At 45.1% G+C, this 17,394-nt stretch overlaps 1 protein-coding gene across 8 annotated transcripts in view; it reads right to left on the bottom strand.

Moving 5' to 3' along the window:
- GNG12 (G protein subunit gamma 12) overlaps nt 1-17,394 on the bottom strand; it is a 141,087-nt gene that overhangs the window by 66,590 nt on the left and 57,103 nt on the right. For 5 of the 8 annotated variants that reach the window (XM_025288495.3, XM_025288494.3, XM_025288492.3 and 2 more), the window contains exon 2: nt 17,223-17,275. Coding sequence is in view for 3 of the 8 variants with exons in the window: in XM_044944870.2 (XP_044800805.1) it covers nt 10,307-10,342; nt 17,223-17,275 (89 nt within the window). In the remaining 5 variants the exon portion in view is untranslated. Of the gene's footprint in view, nt 1-10,157; nt 10,343-17,222; nt 17,276-17,394 lie in introns of those variants that run through there. The other 3 variants (XM_044944870.2, XM_044944871.2, XM_044944872.2) reach the window with 1 other exon arrangement.

Below are 17,394 nucleotides of genomic sequence, written 5' to 3'. Positions count from 1 at the left end.
AGTTTCCAAGTCAAATGGAAAGCTTCCAGCCCAACCCAAGTGTTGGCTTCTTAACCACTATTTTGCCTCTGATTGATCTAGTTATGTGGTGATTTAACAAATACTTATGTACTGGTGGCCCCAAGCTCTAAGGACTGGAAAGGACAATGTGCCCAAGCAAATGAATGGCTCAAAGAATAGTTACTGTCCAGGGAACACATTCCTCAAGAAAAACATTTCTCAACAACACTGCTCTGGGGGTAACTCTGGGACTCCAGACACTGTGAGGCCACATGAGCAGACCTGACCCCTTGCAGAAGGGTCTGATACCAAATGAATAAAGTAGGTTCCAGGAATTCCACTGAGTATATCAGAGATCAGCAAACTCTCCAACATGGTTCTGCCATCTCCTTTATTCTATTCTCCCTGGGTATCTATGCAGCATCTGCTTTCTGTGGTGGGGGCCATCAGGCAAACTCCAACAGTGATTCTGCAAATGGAGGCCTCAGGTTCACAGGGAGCCTGGCTCCAGAGCCACACAAAGCTCCTCCTGCTTCCTGCAGCAGGGCCACTTTCTCCAAGACCTGGGAAAGCAGACCCTGTGGGACCTGGAGCTTCCTGGGTTCTGTAAAACTCTCACCTGTCCAGCCAAGGTCTCCAGAGTGACATGCCAGTGGGCCAGAGTGCGGACATATGCTAGACACACAAGAATGCTCAGCCCACAATGCTCTGCTATCCTTTTCCAAATGGCAAGATTTCATTTAAATTTCTAGGTCTAAGATTCATCCCTGCCTTGCACAACCACCATCCCTGCCCCAAGCCAGGTCCGCCCACTGTAAGAGCTGCTATGCTCCTATAGTACCTAGCATGGGATCGCAATCACTGATTGGCCTGTCTGTGTGGTCTGGGTAGCTTTTCAATCCTACACACCTGGTATCTAGCACCCTGTCTGGATTGCAGAGGTGCTGACTTCCATAGAACTGGAAAGAGGAGGAAGGAATTTCAGGGCTAGACAAAGCTTAAGGGGTATCGTATTTCAGCTACTGCCCAATACAGGATTTCCTTTGAAATATCATTGCCCATGCTTGTGTTCAATAGCTAAGTTGTATCCAACTCTTTGTGACCACACAGACTGTAGCCCACCAGGCTCCTCTGTCCATGGGGTTTTCTAGGCAAGAATACTGCTGTGGGTTACCATTTCCTTCTTTAGGGGATCTTCCTGACCCAGGGATCAAACCCATATCTCCTGTGTCTCCTGCATTGGCAGGCAGATTCTTTACCACTGAGACACCGGAGAAGCCGAAATATCAGTAATGAAAAAGAAAAGTTTAAAACAGTTTCTGTATGTATGTATGTACATCCATACATATACGGTGTCCTTCTAAGAATGAGGTGCGTGGTGGTAAAGACACAAAGAATAAGATTCACTTAGGTTTTCTTTAAGAGTTAGCCATCATCTTTCTTGATAAATTTTGTTTCCTCCTTATTTTTCAAGAAATGCATGCTATTTATAGAAAAATGTGTGAAATACATTAACATGGATATAAGATAACAAAAGTTAACACGTTGCTATATTTCCTTTTACTCTTTTCTCTCTGAGTTTTTAATGTAGCTGAAATCACACTCTATTATGTAATTTTGTTTTGTTCCTTTTCAGCAATGACATTTCCCTAAGTGATTATAAATTCTTCCTAAGCATCCGGCTTTAAAACTTTTATTTTGACATAATTTCAGACCTAAAGAAAAGTTGCAGGACTAGTACGAAGAATTCTCTGATCCCCTTCACCCAGATTTGGATTCCTCAAATGTCAACATTTATAATTTACTTTAATCCCTGCACACTCCCTCTGAGGCAGGGAAGTGGAGAGAGAATGTTTTTTATCCCGAAATACTTCCCTGTGTATTTTCTACAAATAAGGAGTTCTTTTAAATAACCTCTTATTTAAACAGTTAATACACTGCTGTTATCCAATCTACAGCCTCATTCAGATTTCAGCAATTGTCCCAATAAAGTCCTTCACAGCAAAAGAAAACCCAAAATTCTACACAGTCACTCAACTGTTAGATCTCTGTGTGCAGGCTAAATCGCTTCAGTTGTGTCCGATCCTTCGCGACCCCATGGACGGTAGCGCGCCAGGCTCCTCTGTCCATGAAATTCTCCAGGCAAGAATACTGGAGTGGGTTGTCATTCCCTTCTCTAGCGGATCTACATGACCCAGGGATCGAACTCCTGTCTCTTATGTCTCCTGCTCTGGCAGGACAGTTCTTTACCTCTAGGCCACCTGCAAGGCCTTTAGTTTCCTTTAATCTGGAACAATTCCTAAGTTTTTCTTTGTATTTCACAGTATTGATATTTTTAAGAGTAAAGGGTCAGTTATTTTGTAGAATGCTCCTCAGTTTGGGTTTGTTCAGCTCTTTTCTTCCCAATCAGATAGATTTAGGCTTTGCACTTTTAGCCCACACAAGTGAATACACATAATTTTTAATGATTTCAGAAAGATTTCATTTTACGTAGGCATTTCCTGATTGCAGAATCTTGGGCAGTTGTATAATTTTGCTACAGTTCCAAAATGTAGCACTTTCTCTTTTTTTTCCCATCAACTATCTATTGACCTTTCTCCATTCATTTGTATATTTAAGGATATACTAACAACTTTTTCCAAGACACTGCTGTCAATTTGTAGTCCCCCAGCTGATAACTGGCCTTGCAAACTGGCATATTATAAGCTATATTTTAGTTTAGGGAGACAGAAACTAACACTGCACTGCTGTCTCAATAGACTTAAATTATGGTTATAAAGAGTGCTGTTCCTCTCAGGACGGATCCAGAATGAATGTGTCTGTCTGTTCATCTGTTCCCTGTTTATGTGTTCCTTCACTCACTCAAGAAATCTTCAGAGTGCCTGCTCTGTGCCAATATTCTTCTACGTGCTGACATCTAGCTCTTGCAGGGAAAAAATAAATATGGTAACACATTATACAGGGCTGTGCAGTACCCCAGTATCAAGTGATGGGAAGCGGCACTCGTGGTGGAGCAGGCAGGAGCCTGGAGACAGACACAGACTGGTGAGCCTGCAGTCGGGACACAAAGGAGAAGGGGCGCCTCTGCACTTACACCCACGGCACTATCACTCTGATCCTCCAGCATCTGCAAAACCTGCTTTTTACTAAAAACACGAACCCCAGGTGGACCAAGTTCAAATACACATTTCTAAAGTCTGACCTTCTCCTTCCTGGTCAGCAGAGTCTGAACTTGAGAGGGCTGCCATTTGTGAGTAATAATGACAGCTTGAAAATGCCCTGAAATTAGAGGGAGCTTACAAACCACTCTGATGTTGCTCAGCCTGGCAATTATCTGAATATCAAGGAATCATTAATGAATCAGGCTGTCTTAATGTTAGATTAATGGCCAGTTTCAACAGTGGAAACAGGACAGATGGCCAGGAATAAAGAAAGGTAGAGGTGTGTGTGTGTGATGGCCAGGAATAAAGAAAGGTAGGTGTGTATGTGTGTGTGTGTGTGTGTGTGTGATGGCCAGGAATAAAGAAAGGTAGGTGTGTGTGTATGTAATGGCCAGGAATAAAGAAAGGTAGGTAGGTGTGTGTGTGTGTGTGTGTGATGGACAGGAATAAAGAAAGGTAGGTGTGTGTGCATGTGTGTGTGTGTGAGTTGGCCAGGAATAAAGAAAGGCAGGGGTGTGTGTGTGTGTTGGCCAGGAATAAAGAAAGGTAGGTAGGTGTGTGTGTGTGTGCGTGGGGGGTGTGTCTGTGTGTGTGATGGCCAGGAATAAAGAAAGGCAGGTGTGTGTGTGTGTATGTTGGCCAGGAATAAAGAAAGGTAGGTAGGTGTGTGTGTGGGGGGGGAGGGGGGTGTGGGGGTGTGTGTGATGGCCAGGAATAAAGAAAGGGGTGTGTGTGTGTGCGCGCGCGCGCGTGTGTGTGTGTGTGTGTGTGTGTTGGCCAGGAATAAAGAAAGGTAGGTAGGGAGGGGTGTGTGTGTGTGTGGGGGGGTGTGGGTGTGGGTGTGAGTTGGCCAGGAATAAAGAAAGGCAGGGGTGTGTGTGTGTGTGATGGCCAGGAATAAAGAAAGGTAGGTGTGTGTATGTGTGTGTGTGTGTGAGTTTGCCAGGAATAAAGAAAGGTAGGTAGGTGTGTGTGTGTGTGTGGGGGGGTGTGTGATGGCCAGGAATAAAGAAAGGTAGGTGTGTGTGTGTGTGTGTGTGTGTGTGAGAGTTGGCCAGGAATAAAGAAAGGTAGGTAGGTGTGTGTGTGTGGGGGGGGGGGGGCGGGAGGGGGGTGTGGGTGTGGGTGTGATGGCCAGGAATAAAGAAAGGTAGGTGTGTGTGTATGTGTGTGTGAGCTGGCCAGGAATAAAGAAAGGCAGGGGTGTGTGTGTGTGTTGGCCAGGAATAAAGAAAGGTAGGTAGGGGTGTGTGTGTGTGTGTGTGTGTGTGTTGGCCAGGAATAAAGAAAGGTAGGTAGGGGTGTGTGTGTGTGTGTGTGTGTGTGTGTGTTGGCCAGGAATAAAGAAAGGTAGGTAGGGGTGTGTGTGTGTGTGTGTGTGTGTGTGTGTTGGCCAGGAATAAAGAAAGGTAGGTAGGGGTGTGTGTGTGTGTTGGGTGTGTGTGTGTGTTGTGTGTGTGTGTTGGCCAGGAATAAAGAAAGGTAGGTAGCAGTGTGTGTGTGTGTGTGTTGGCCAGGAATAAAGAAAGGCAGGGGTGTGTGTGTGTGTGTGATCTCCCCTCAAATAACTGGGGTGGTGGCTGAAACCATGGGCAAGGAAAGAAAAGCATCCAGCTTGTGCTATGGGTGAGGCTGGGTCAGGAAGAAGTGCGGCTCCCAGGCCCATTCCCTCCTCTGGGCTTTGTCACAGTGAGTCAAACAGCAAGAAGCTAGAGAAATCTTCCAGCAATTAATTCTGGGGCAAATGTGTGTGTGTCTGTGTGTGTGAATGCATGCTCTATCATGTCCGACTCTGCAACCCCCATGGACTGTAGCCCATTAGGCTCCCTTGTCCACGGAATTTTCTAGGCAAGAATACTGGAGTGGGTTGCCATTCTCTATGCCAGGGGATCTTCCTGACCCAGGGATTCAATCCACATTTCTTGCATTTCTTGCATTGGCAGGGAGATTCTTTATCACTGCGCCACCTGGGAAAATATAATCCCCACCTCAACCACTAAGCAATTCCTATCTGGTGCTTAGGACAATTGATTTCCATTTACCTGGGGAAAAAACAAACAGATGATACCACCAAAAAAATTTTTTTTCTTACATAAAACTTACATGAGGTAAAAAATTAGACACTATATATATATATATGTGATCAATAATCATTAAAAAACTCTATCAAATATTGAGAAAATTATAATAACCTATAAGGTATGCACACATTTTTTTCCTTCCAAATCTTCCTTTTGAGGAAAAACAGCCCAAGTAGGCAATTAATTTGATGTATGAGTAAACAGTTTCTTACAATGCCAGGCCTTCAAATCTTAAGTGCATCTAAGGGTTTCTGAGAGCAGAGAAAGGAAAAAAAAAAGACAACTATTAAAAGCATTATTAATATAAGCACTATGGTTGTCTCCTCCACTTGGGGGATGCAGATCCAGGACAATGGAGAGGATAAACACTCACCAGGGACACAAGCTACCACTTAGTGGACAAAGGACAGCAGATGAGATTTCAATTATGAAGGCTCTTATTACCGAAGCTACAATAGAAGCCTAATAATCAGGTCAGTTCTGGTAATTAAAAGCAGCTGAGTAATTTACAGAGGCCTGAGAAAGGTGACAGGATAAAATCATATTTCAACATAAAATGACATATATGGGAAGGTTTTTGTATTTCAGCCATTATCCTTCTAAGTCTGTTCTGCGTTTTACCTCTAAGAATATATAAAAAGGTGCAGGAAACAGTGAAATAACTGTCACCAGTTAGCCCAACTGTGACTTTCTGGCAACTGTAAGAAGTATAAATGAACTGAAGCAAATAATTAAACTACCAGGACTAAAGCAAAAGATAGTAATGTGGGCAGCAGTGAGCTGGAGTTTGCAAGTCAAGATCACTAATAGATATCCAGTTAGTGGTTGAAATTCATATTTTCTGGTTGGTGTTAGGTCTCTGTCACAATCTCAAGGAGTAAGAGAAGCCCACAGACTGGTAAGGATTTGCCATAACCAGCACCGGTGGCAGAGTTTAGGCAAAAAATGGCCACTGCAGTTTAATAGGTATAACCCTCAAACCTAGTGGCATTTTAACCATTTTACTTTCTAGAGATATTAAAAAAAAAAATCTAACCGAAGCTTAGAATAACTGTTTCAAGACAAAAAACCCATTCCCCAAACCTTAGAGACCCAGCCCCTTTCAGTGTCCTAACTTATCACAGGCTGACCATTTCTTTCCAGATCATCAGCCATAGCAATGTGCATGATGGCTCCTTTTATACAGTTATCTATTTATCCACCAGGGGGCGAAGTTGGCCACTATTTGACTGAAAGAGAACATTATTTTCAAATTTGGATATCCTTTTGCATAGTGGTAGAAAGATTTTCACATACAAAAAGGGCCTTTCCCCTCCTCTCTCTTCTTCCCAGTACATTTAGTCCTGACTGATTAGCAAAGCACTCTAGCCCTTGTGCAGACTAAGAGGAATGGGACATGCACGATCACTGCTGAGAGTGACCTAGCACACATGGTTAGCACAGGCCTGTAGGCTGGCCGGCCCATTCTCCCAAAACTTGAGATCAGAGTTATGGTTTTGCCAAAGCTGAAACAGTTTCAAGGATATTCTCTCTTTTTCTTTTTAAAGGAGAATCTTCCACTAGGCTTAATTCAGTCAGCTGATGCTTCATGCAGGGCTGGCTCCCTCTTGCCTGGCTCCTTTCAGGGCCTTCCCAGCAATCACAAAGCCACAGGAGGGCCTGCCTTCCTGCAGGGATGGTGGGACCTTTCCACCCAGGGGAGGGTGTCTGGTAGCCAGGAAGAAGCCCAGACGGCAATCAGTGGCTGGGACTTCCTCCCCCTCAGTCACGGGGTTAGGAGCTCCCAGTGGGAACTCAGGTCTGGCTGGGTCTAGCCACAGCAGAGGACACACAGGGGAAAAGCCTGCTCCTGCTTGCTTGCTAAATTGCTTCAGTTGTGTCTGACTCTTTGTGACTCTGTGGACGGGAGCCCAGAGGCTCCTCTGTCCATGGGATTCTCCAGGCAAGAATATTGGAGGGAGTTGCCATTTCCTTCTTCAGGGGATCTTCCGGACCCAGGGATCGAACCTACATCTCTGGTGTCCCCTGCATTGATATGCAGGTTCTTTACCACTAGGGCCACCTGGGACGCCTGTTCCTGAAGGAGAAGCAAACTGGAATTTCAGCATCGTGGTGAAGGCGAAACTGGGCGCAGGGAAAGACCCAGAGTGTGTGCTAGTTCTCCCAGGTCTGGGGACAGACCCAGTTTTTAGTGAATCCTGAGTCTTATACAATTTGGGAACCTCTTTAAGAAAAGAATGTAAAATTAGGAACAGCTAATGTGCTATAGGACATCAGAAGGGGTACTTGCAGTGAGAGATCCTTAGGCTTAAGCTTCATAATGCCAGAAGCTCCATCATGGGCCCTGCAAGTTGAGGATATGCGGGCAGGGGGTTTCCAGGAGCCTTGTCCACAGAATGGCAATGGGAGATTTCTCTAAGGCCACATGGCTCAGCCCCTGCCTCAGGGAGTGGGTCACGGAGCTGGGCAAGGAAGAGGGCCAAGAGGTTCGGTTCTGCTCTCCGTTTATCCTGCCTGAGATGCTCCATAAACACTTGTTGACCCACCCACCCAAGTGGCCCCACTGCTTGGTCCCCTACCCATTCCCCCCCTTTCTCTTGAGCTTCCCAGCCACATTTCAACTTTCCACATCAGGGAGGATCATGGTATTGAACTGTCTGATCAGTGAAGATCAGACAGGAAGATCACTGATCGCTGAACTGTCTGCAAGGGCGAGTAACTCAGACCCAACCTATGAGCAGGTGTCCTGTTCACCTGGATGATTCCTTCATCGAAGGTATCCAAGCATGAGTGACACAAACTTCAAAATCAGCCCAACAAATAGTGACGTCATCATTATTCCTTGCAAACCTGCTATTTGGTGCAGCAAGTGCACTGGTCAGTAAAAAGCAAGGAGACGGGAGCTCTGCCGGCTCAGGACTGCCCACTGCTCCAGGAGGGCCCCAGGGATTAGCTGCTCCATGGAGCGCAGGCATTGCCTTGTATCAGGAGCAAAGCTCCCCATCAGGGATCCCTGCTCCACTGAGGCCAGCTCTCCATTTTCCTGACAGAACCCTGACCCCCAGTTTGGGTCGTCTTGTTATATAGCTCAGGCCTTGTCATCCCCTCCATGTCCCCTTCCAAGTCCTCTTTGGGTGCCATGCAGGTGCCTACTATACGTCTTTATTGAAAGAGCACAAAATGATCTGAATTTACAGCGTTTAGTTAAATATAGCTATGTTTGTATATTTCCACAGGACTTGTAAAAATAATATGTAAACTTCTCCTAATCTAGTGACAAAATCACTTACCCAAGACTTAACAAGGAAAGGAGGTGAAGCCTAGAAAATTGGAAAGCTGCTTGGTTTAGTTACGTAGCTTGCTTTCATATATGCTACGCTTTGGTATTTATAAGGAAGCCAGAGACTAAATGTTCCTGTTCTTTTTTGAACAAAACAGTGAGAACAATTTCTTATATATAAAAGTGTCTTCGTGAAGCCATTTACCACAAGGAAAAAAGGGTTCTGCAAATTCTTATCTGTAAAATGGAGATAATGCAGGGATGGGGAAATGATGGCCACCATTTTTTGGGTGCTTACTATGTGTCAGGGCTGTGCTGGGCATTTCCTATAGATTACTTCACTTAATCCTCTCAATATTACTGTGGAGGATTATCCTCCATTTAGTAACGTCAAATTTAAGAAAAAGTGACTTGCCCAAGTATTGCTGGAGAACTGATACGTTTTTCAAGGTTTTAAATTTTTTTTAGAAATCATCACAATAGTCAAATGCAAACGATGGTAATATTGCATTTATTGAATATATACTATGTGGCAAGCCATCGTGCTGAACTCATTTCATGCATTGGTTTCTTTAATACAGCTCTCTTGTAAGGCAACTGTAATTATCCTCACTTAACAGATAAGGAAACAGGCTCAAAAATGCTAAACCACTGTGCTCAAAGCATGTCAAGTGGCTGAGGAATGGTCTGAAATCTACTCTATCTGCTTATACTATGTTACTTCCTACTGTAAAATATATAAATAGAAAGCTTGCTTTAGGTGACAGCCTGTTAGCTAGCTATTTTACATATCTAGATTTTTTCGGTGGCCCAATATATATATTCTTTCAGGCCAAGAGAAGAAGATTAGATGAGCAGTGCTAGGCTAGATCAGCTGTGCCCTGAGTCTCTGTCTCCAGTGTTATCTGGGGCAGGAGAGGGGACCCAAGGGCAGTGGAGGAGGAGGCGAGGGGAGCTACAGCTCACCAGCTTTGTAGACAGCCATGAAAAGTAACACGAGGACGTTCACATCTGGATATGTAAGATTGAGACTGGCCAGGAAAACCAGTCCATCGTGGAAGAACCCAAAACGCATGTAATATTTTCTAAGGCTGACATCCCCAAAGTGACTTCCTTCCCTAAATTTAGCTGATCGAAGCGTTTTGCTAGCACCTGTCACTTGCTCATCTGAGATGCTGCCCTCACCACGGGGTGGAAATCTAAACACAGAGCGACCTGCCTGCTGTGGGATCCACCATCGCAGTGGCCCAAGTTGCTCATGATGCAGAAGGGCACCTGGAAGAGAGGCCCGTCCACAATGCTGGGGCTGGACAAGGTAGACCACCAGCTGAGTCCAAAGGATGCTTAAACATAAGAGAAAAACTGCAAAAAAAAGAAGTGGGGAGGGGTGTTTGGGAGGGAAGTAGGGCACATTCTGCAAGGCTTGTATGTGGAGAGTTCATAAACTGTGGATGGGCCCCGATCAAGATGCCCCCATGAAGCCCAACAGATCAGCTCTCAGATCAGCAGAAAGGATACGAGGGTCATGAGCATGAGGCATGATGCTTGAGCAGAGTTTCCCAATACTCGCTTTCTGCTGGGGTTAAGTGCACCTTGGTGTGACAGCACGGAAAAAAGACCCAGAGACGAGCTCAGTGGCTTCCCGGTGGTCTTAGAGAATGGAGTGCGGGTGCAAGCCTGGCTGTCCCTCGAATCCCTGAGCCCAGGCAGATTTTCTCAGATGAGCCTCATGCACACAGTTTCGATCCCATTAAAGAGAATGTTATGGGGACCCAGGCTCAGCTTCATGGGAGCAGCATCTTTCCAACAACTCCAAGCATCTGAAAGTCAGAATGGGATGCTTGTGAGGGAGGGAAGTGGGAGGTTCCCATGCCCGGACAGCTTTCAAGCACAGGTTGAAGGACAGCTTTTAGGGCTGTTGCAGAAGAGTTCCCTGAACTGGGCCAACAGTTAATATAATAAGATGCTCAAGTGGAAGTTTCCACTGAGGCAACACAATTCATCAGATGGGAAATTCCAAAGCCAGGAGCCAGACCATTACATGGAAATTTCTAAGAAGTTGACCTAGCTGGCTCAAAGGTCCACAAGGAGGATATAAACAGGTTCAGGACAGTGGAAAGTGATGGGAGGATTTTGTGGGGCTGATTCCTTGCTAATGCTCTGTTCCCACCCTCCCTGAGGTGGGTGGGGTGGTAGGCGTACACTTTTCATCTGAAATCTGGAGACAAGAGCTTCAAAGGCAACACGTGGAGGGCTTGATACGTGTCTCCTTGGGTTTGGGGACTGGTATGTGACACCCACCCGAGGAACCACAGTGTGGGAGGGGGCTGAAGAGACACAAGGTGACAGAGGAGAAGAAAGTGACTGTTCGCCCCCTCCCCTGATGGGAGGTTAAAGGGTACCAGGAATGTCAGCCTTGCTCTCCTTGAAACAGATTCCACCCACCAAGGCTTCACACTGAGGGTGAGTGAAGCCCAAAGAGAGAGTCTGAATGGGAAGCAGAAGGTGCTGAGGACGGTAGCAGACAGCAGGAGAGGCATTGCCTGAGTCCTGGGAGATCCAGATGGAGGGCGCTGGCAGGGGAGTCCTGCAGGGAGCCCCAGGGGCTGCCTCGGAAGCAGCCAGAAGAGTGAGAGAGCCCATCCACCCACCAGCCAGGCTCAGAGAACCCAGCACCAGGCCTGACAACAGTGGTCAGGTAAGAACTTTCCCCTCTCTCTGCCTCACCCGGGCAGGCCTGAGTGACGGGCAAGATTGAGGAAGTCTTCTCTTGGAGTGAAAAGTGACCATACATAGACTAAAGTGAGCATTTCCAATTTCCAAAAAGGATGGGTACTTATGTGTGTGTACGTGAGTGCCTGTGTGTCAGTTAAAGAAACCATAGGACTTTCAATGGAAGGACTGATGCTGAAGCTGAAGCTCCAATACTGTGGCCACCTGATGCAAAGAACTGACTCACTGGAAAAGACCCTGATGTTGGGAAAGACTGAGGGCAAGAGGAGTATGGGGCAACAGAGGATGAGATGGTTGGATGGCACCACTGACTCAATAGATGTGAGTCTGAGCAAGCTCTGGGAGTTGGTGATGGACAGGGAAGCCTGGTGTGCTGCAGTCCATGGGGCTGCAAAAAGTCAGACATGAATTAAGGACTGAACGTAGGACTCTTTGTTACCTAAGAGTAACCAGACACATCACAGGCCTGATGAAGTTCTCATCAGGAAACAGAAACATATCCTAGTGAATCAACTTTAAAGGCACAGTGAGAGACAAGAATAAAGCCATGTCTTAATTACGTTTCACAAGCTGTGTTGTGAACCTCTGCATCGCTACCTGTGTGCCAGGCACTGGGACGAGGATTTTATAGATGTGACCTCATCCAGGCCCCCAACAGAGCCATGGGGCAGGCATTATCACCCCCTTTGACAGAAAAGGAAACTGTGGCTCAGAGAGGTGAGGCAACTTTCCCAGAGTCACACAGGTAGGTGAGCAGAGTAGTAGCTTGGACTCAACCTCAGGTCTCACATGGAACCCTGGACTCTGTGCTCCCAGATGAATGGTTCTCAGCAGCCAGTGGTTACTGAAACATGACAGGGTCAAGGGACCTTCCCATCCTTTACTCTCAGGAGTCCCTGAGCTAGAAAAATAGAAAGCTGAGTTTGAAAACCACTGAACTGCATGATTTCAGCAATCTCCTCCAAATCTGGGATTCTATCATCTGTGGGTACGGCATGGAGAGAGGTGGACCCCCACAAGAAGACATGGAGAAGAGGGAAAAATCCAGAGACAGCCAGAAGGAGCTGGTTCCAGCAGGTGGTACCATAACACACCCGAGGCTCACAGAATTACAGTCACATGCATAAATGCATAGTTCAGAAAATGCACATAAAGCACTTAGCATGGGGTGAGCACCAGAATAAGTATTAGGTAAGTGGCAACTACGACTGTGATAAGTTTACATACATTCCTAAAAACCTCAACGTGCAATTTGATGCAACATACTCAGCCACTGACATCACCGTGTCTGCTCCATAAGGAGCTGTGTTTATCATGGATGCTAAACTCTACTAGTTTAGCCAAGAAAAGAAATGAACACATAGGATTAAGCTAGCCAAATCTAAAACAATTCAAGTAAGTCTGAAGTACTGGCTCTTAAGCAGTAGGGAGCTGGGGAGTCCCATACAAAAAATGAAGGAAGCATGATCCTTTTCTCCAGTTTAAAAAAAAAATACCACACACCACTTTGCAAATAATTACAGAAGCCCATTCACTGATTCATTCAATAGATTACAGATCCACTGAAGCCCATTGTCTTTAGGTTAATAATCTAGATCTGGGGGACGCAACATGAGGTCCGCAGGCCAAAAGCTGCCTACCTGACCCCACAGTGGGGTCATCCACCCTCCTCCTCTCCGTATGCTCATTGTTGTTAGTCTCCATCATGATACCAAACTTGGAATAGGTAGTCAATGTAACTGAAGCCAAATCTAATTTTTAAGCTTTCAAGTTTAATGGATCCCACATTAAGAATTTCTAAATCAGTACACACTGGAACCTAAAAAATTTATTTGCTTGGCATGCTCTTTCATTCTTCTGGAAACAAACAAAAAAAAAATCCTCATTCCTTGTTTTTTCCTAAGGACCCTACTTCATGTGATTCTGGTGGGATTCATCCTTTCTTGGGGAACACATGAACAAGCCCTGGCCAAAGAGATGCTGCTTACTGTCTACTGCCTACTCCTGGGATTGAAGCAAGGAATCCAAACAGGGCCAAACCTCTTTGGTAATAGTAATAGAACAAAGGCAAAAGAGGCACTCTATTTGCTGAGATCCACAGCTGTGAAGATGATGGAAATGCAATGCTAGTGTCTACCTCTGCAACGTACAGAGGGGCTCTTGCCTGAGAATGAAGCTCACTGAGTTAAGCAGAGCCAAGAGATGAAGAGAGTGAAGGATAACAGCCCGATAATTGTTTCTGAATCCATGCATACACCCATGCCCGAAGTCCATGCTAGTATGGACATTTTAGTCATCAAGTAGATGATACCAGTTTACATTGGATTTCTGTTCCTTGCAACCAAAATAACTCTAAGAAAACTGATCTAAAGAAAAACAAAGCCCAAAAGCAAATTCCCCTCTGTGGGCAGTCTTCATGAAATTTTGACCTCTTCTCTGACAAATTTTTTTCATCTTATACACATTACTCTCACATCATCCTCTGTTCCTGCTGGTTCATCTTACCAGTGCTGCCAACCAATCAGACCCATTGCTCTTGGAAAAATTTATTAAAGTTAAAGTTGGGAAGAGGAAAATTAGAAGTGGACAATATATAGCTCAGTTTATAGTTTGCTGCCATCCAACACATCCTTGGAGTCCACTAATCGTATTCCAATAAGCTTCTCAAACTGCCCTGGTTCCCCCCAAAGGTACAGAACACCCTGGTATCTAAGATGACATAGAGCCACGGGGCTCAAAATGGAAGGAGAGAGACACATGGAGCAAGGACGGTGGGCTGCACAGGTCACAGTGGACAGGGTCCATACAAATTCTGTGTATCAAAAAGCCACTCCGCAGACTGAGTCAGGGCATAGCATGATTTGGAGTTGGGAGAAATAACATTCACTGAGTACTTCCCAGGAAGTTGTTTATTATTCTTTCAGAACTGGGATGGTAAGGAGATTGCAACGCATGTGCCAAGTCTGGTCCGCAGCCAACTGTCCAGGCTCAGCATCAAGAAGTGTGACAGTCTCAGATGTGCATCACAGGGGAAGGAGTGGCGATGAATGTATGCACTTGTTTTCCAGTGGAAAATACTACCTTTTATACTTGGATGAAGCAAGGCCAGCAGAGAAATGCACACCCAGACTGAAAGCAAACTTCTTGGGCTGCACCTGGGTGTCAACCCTGCAGGTCTACACCGAGGGTGGTCCTTATTAGTCATTCCTATAGGGATGCCATTTGCTACCTTCGGTGGCATCCACTTCATAAACACTGGGGGAAAATTCCTCCAAGTTTCAAAAGAATCACAATTAACCTTGCTTATTCTGAGTAACTAGCATGCTTTTATCCTAAGCCACCAAGAACCCTTAACTGAGTATGCTTTCCTAGTACTGACTTATCAGAAGCTCAGAGGCAAGACCCTGGGGCCTGCTAGTGCATGTACAGGCTTCTCACTTAAGAACTGGGGGCCTAACCTTACCTCTGACTTCACCTTACTTTTCCTTCCCCACAAGTTTCCTCCCTTCCTTCTCTGTCTGGATCGTATTACATGTGTATTTAGGCGTCACCTCAAAAATCTTTGAAAGAAGACAGCCACATATACTAGATCAACAGCAATCAAAATAATGTGTAACAAGTCGGATGGTGAATGGAGGACAATTTTACAAATGCTGCCTGTTCTGACAGCCAGAATGGGGAAGTTCCAAGGGAGCAGGGTGAGAAGGTGGTGGCCTTGGACCCGGAATAGCCCTGGCCAAATTGTCAGGTCAGCAAATGTCTCAGACAACCCCCGATTCTCCCGCCCTTCTGCAAAGCTCTCCCCATCCCCACTTCATTCTTCCTTGGGCAACTGGGTACCCTCTTACCCATTCCTACACATCCCATACCTTCTCTTTCATTAATACTGCTGGTTGCTCTCCCTTCCCCAACTTCTCCCACCAATCAAAGCAGCTGACACTTCTGTAGCACCTTGTACTTGACAATGATAAGTTGTCAATGGCTGACAGCAGCTTTAACACCTATTTCTCTCAGGAATGAAGAGGAAGAAATCAAAGGACTAAATCACTAATAGTGGAACAGGTTGCAATTATGATACCGATGCAGCTGAATGAGATGATCTTCTTATAAATTTCAAATAATTCTATGTAAAGCAGTTAGCAAAGTGCCTAGCATACAGTCTGCATTCAATCAACAGTAGATGCTAACTGTGACTATTGCTACTGTAATTATTAATCTTTCTACCACTGGATATTCATTATCTATTCCTCAGTCACTACCATGATGACCCCCAGGAGGGAACTGCTCCTTTCAAAAACACTGGCGAGTCGCAGTTTCATAGTTGGTTAATGTATTTAAATTACATTTTATGATTGATAAAGCACTTGCACATACATCATTCTTTTTTATCTTCTGGACAATCCTCAAGTGAAATATTATTTCAACTGGTTGCTGTTGGAGAAATGGCAGACAGGCTAGTTTGGCGAGAAAAAAAAGCAATAGTGGGAGAGGACAGGGCCAGATAATGGAAGCAGGGAAACTAGAGAAGTTTAGACTGGTGTGGTGGATGACATGGAGGCAGCAACAGCTTCTGAGCAAAAGGGTAACATCCTGAGAGTTGAACTGGAGGATAACTAGTGTGGCGGTTCTATATCGTGAAGCAAGGATGGGAGTGGAAACCTGGTATCACAAGACCACCCAGGATCCTGGCAAACTGACCCAGATGCCAGATGGCAAATCACAAAGCCAGGGCGAGGGGATGGGCTATGAGATGGGAGCATGTCCTGAGCTCTCTCACCCTCCAGGTGATTTTCATTCCATCACAGATGTTTCCATAAATACTGTAGGGTGGACTATAAAAATGGCCACAAATCTTCCCCTCTCTGTCCTCCCTGCAATGTAACTCTGCAGCTCTTCTCACCAAGAGGTAGAATCTAGTCCTATACCTTTTGAATCTAGGATCACCCCAGAGCTTGTTTTAGCCCACAGAATGTGGTAGAGGCAATGCAATGGCAGTTCTGAACCTCGCCCTCGACCCTTCTGTTGTCTCTCTTGGAACTCTGCCCAAAGGCCAGGCGCACAAGCTAGGGTAGCCTGCAGAGCACTGAGACACATGTCCTAGCCGTTGTCATCCCTCCAGCCGATAGCCAGGTGACCCCCAGCCTGGCTGACCTGGACCTGCAGTTAACCAAAGACACATGCACGGTCCCAGTTGAAATCAAAAGAATCACACACCTAGGCCCACCTCAAATTGCCAACAGAATTATGGTACACACACACAAAAAGATTGCTATTTTGAGTCAGTAAATTTTGGCTTATATTTCCGACAGTAAATTTGGGGGGAGGTTTGTTATGCAGCAAAAGCTAACTGAAATACACCGCAAATAACAGTAACACCACATATCAGGGAGAGGTGCCACATGAAGCCTCAGAAGCTTTTTTCACTTAAGTACATTACTTTCCTAGGTCTAAAGGAAGTTTTCTACCACTAGAGAACTGTTATCTCGTGACAATCACACTTAGGTTTAAGGAGAGAGGCGAGGAAAATATACAGCAATAAGAAAGCTAATAAGTTACAGCTATGAGCCCGTTTTCATTATAACACAGTGCAACGGACTGTCTGAATTCCTTGGCTGAAGTAAGCCTTTGTTGTTTTGGATACTGTTCGAAACACGCAGACCATCAACAGGGGCCTGGAAATAGTTTCATTACAAAAAAAGTTTTTATTTTAATACTATTTGGCATGTAATCATAGATCTTTTCCCTGACCATGTTCTTAGCAAAAGAACATGGATTGATCTGTTTTTTTTGTTTTTTTGTTTTTTAGGGCCAGAAACATTGTGAATCATTTTGAGGGGGGTGGGGGACATGAATAAATAGACATCTAATCATAGTACCAGTAAGGATGCATTTAACTTAGAAGTGTGAATATCATTTCAAAAATAATGTCAAATGGTCACTTTGTTTTAAAAATGAAAGAGCACTTACCAGTAAGACTCTATGTGGCCCACCGTCACTAGGTTTTAGGTGATGGAATGAATCTGAAATAGAATGAAATGAGCATCCCGTAAGAAAATCACATTTGGAAAGGGTGTGCCTTAGATCCCAGTCACTGCCATCCTGGTGAGTATTTATTCTTTTAAAGATTAACAAAGCTTTT

Source organism: Bubalus bubalis, chromosome 6 (genome assembly GCF_019923935.1).
Source record: "Bubalus bubalis isolate 160015118507 breed Murrah chromosome 6, NDDB_SH_1, whole genome shotgun sequence".
Classification (NCBI taxonomy): Eukaryota; Metazoa; Chordata; class Mammalia; order Artiodactyla; family Bovidae; genus Bubalus; species Bubalus bubalis.
Note: the sequence above shows the minus strand (reverse complement) of the source record. Positions and strands in the feature narration are given on the sequence as shown.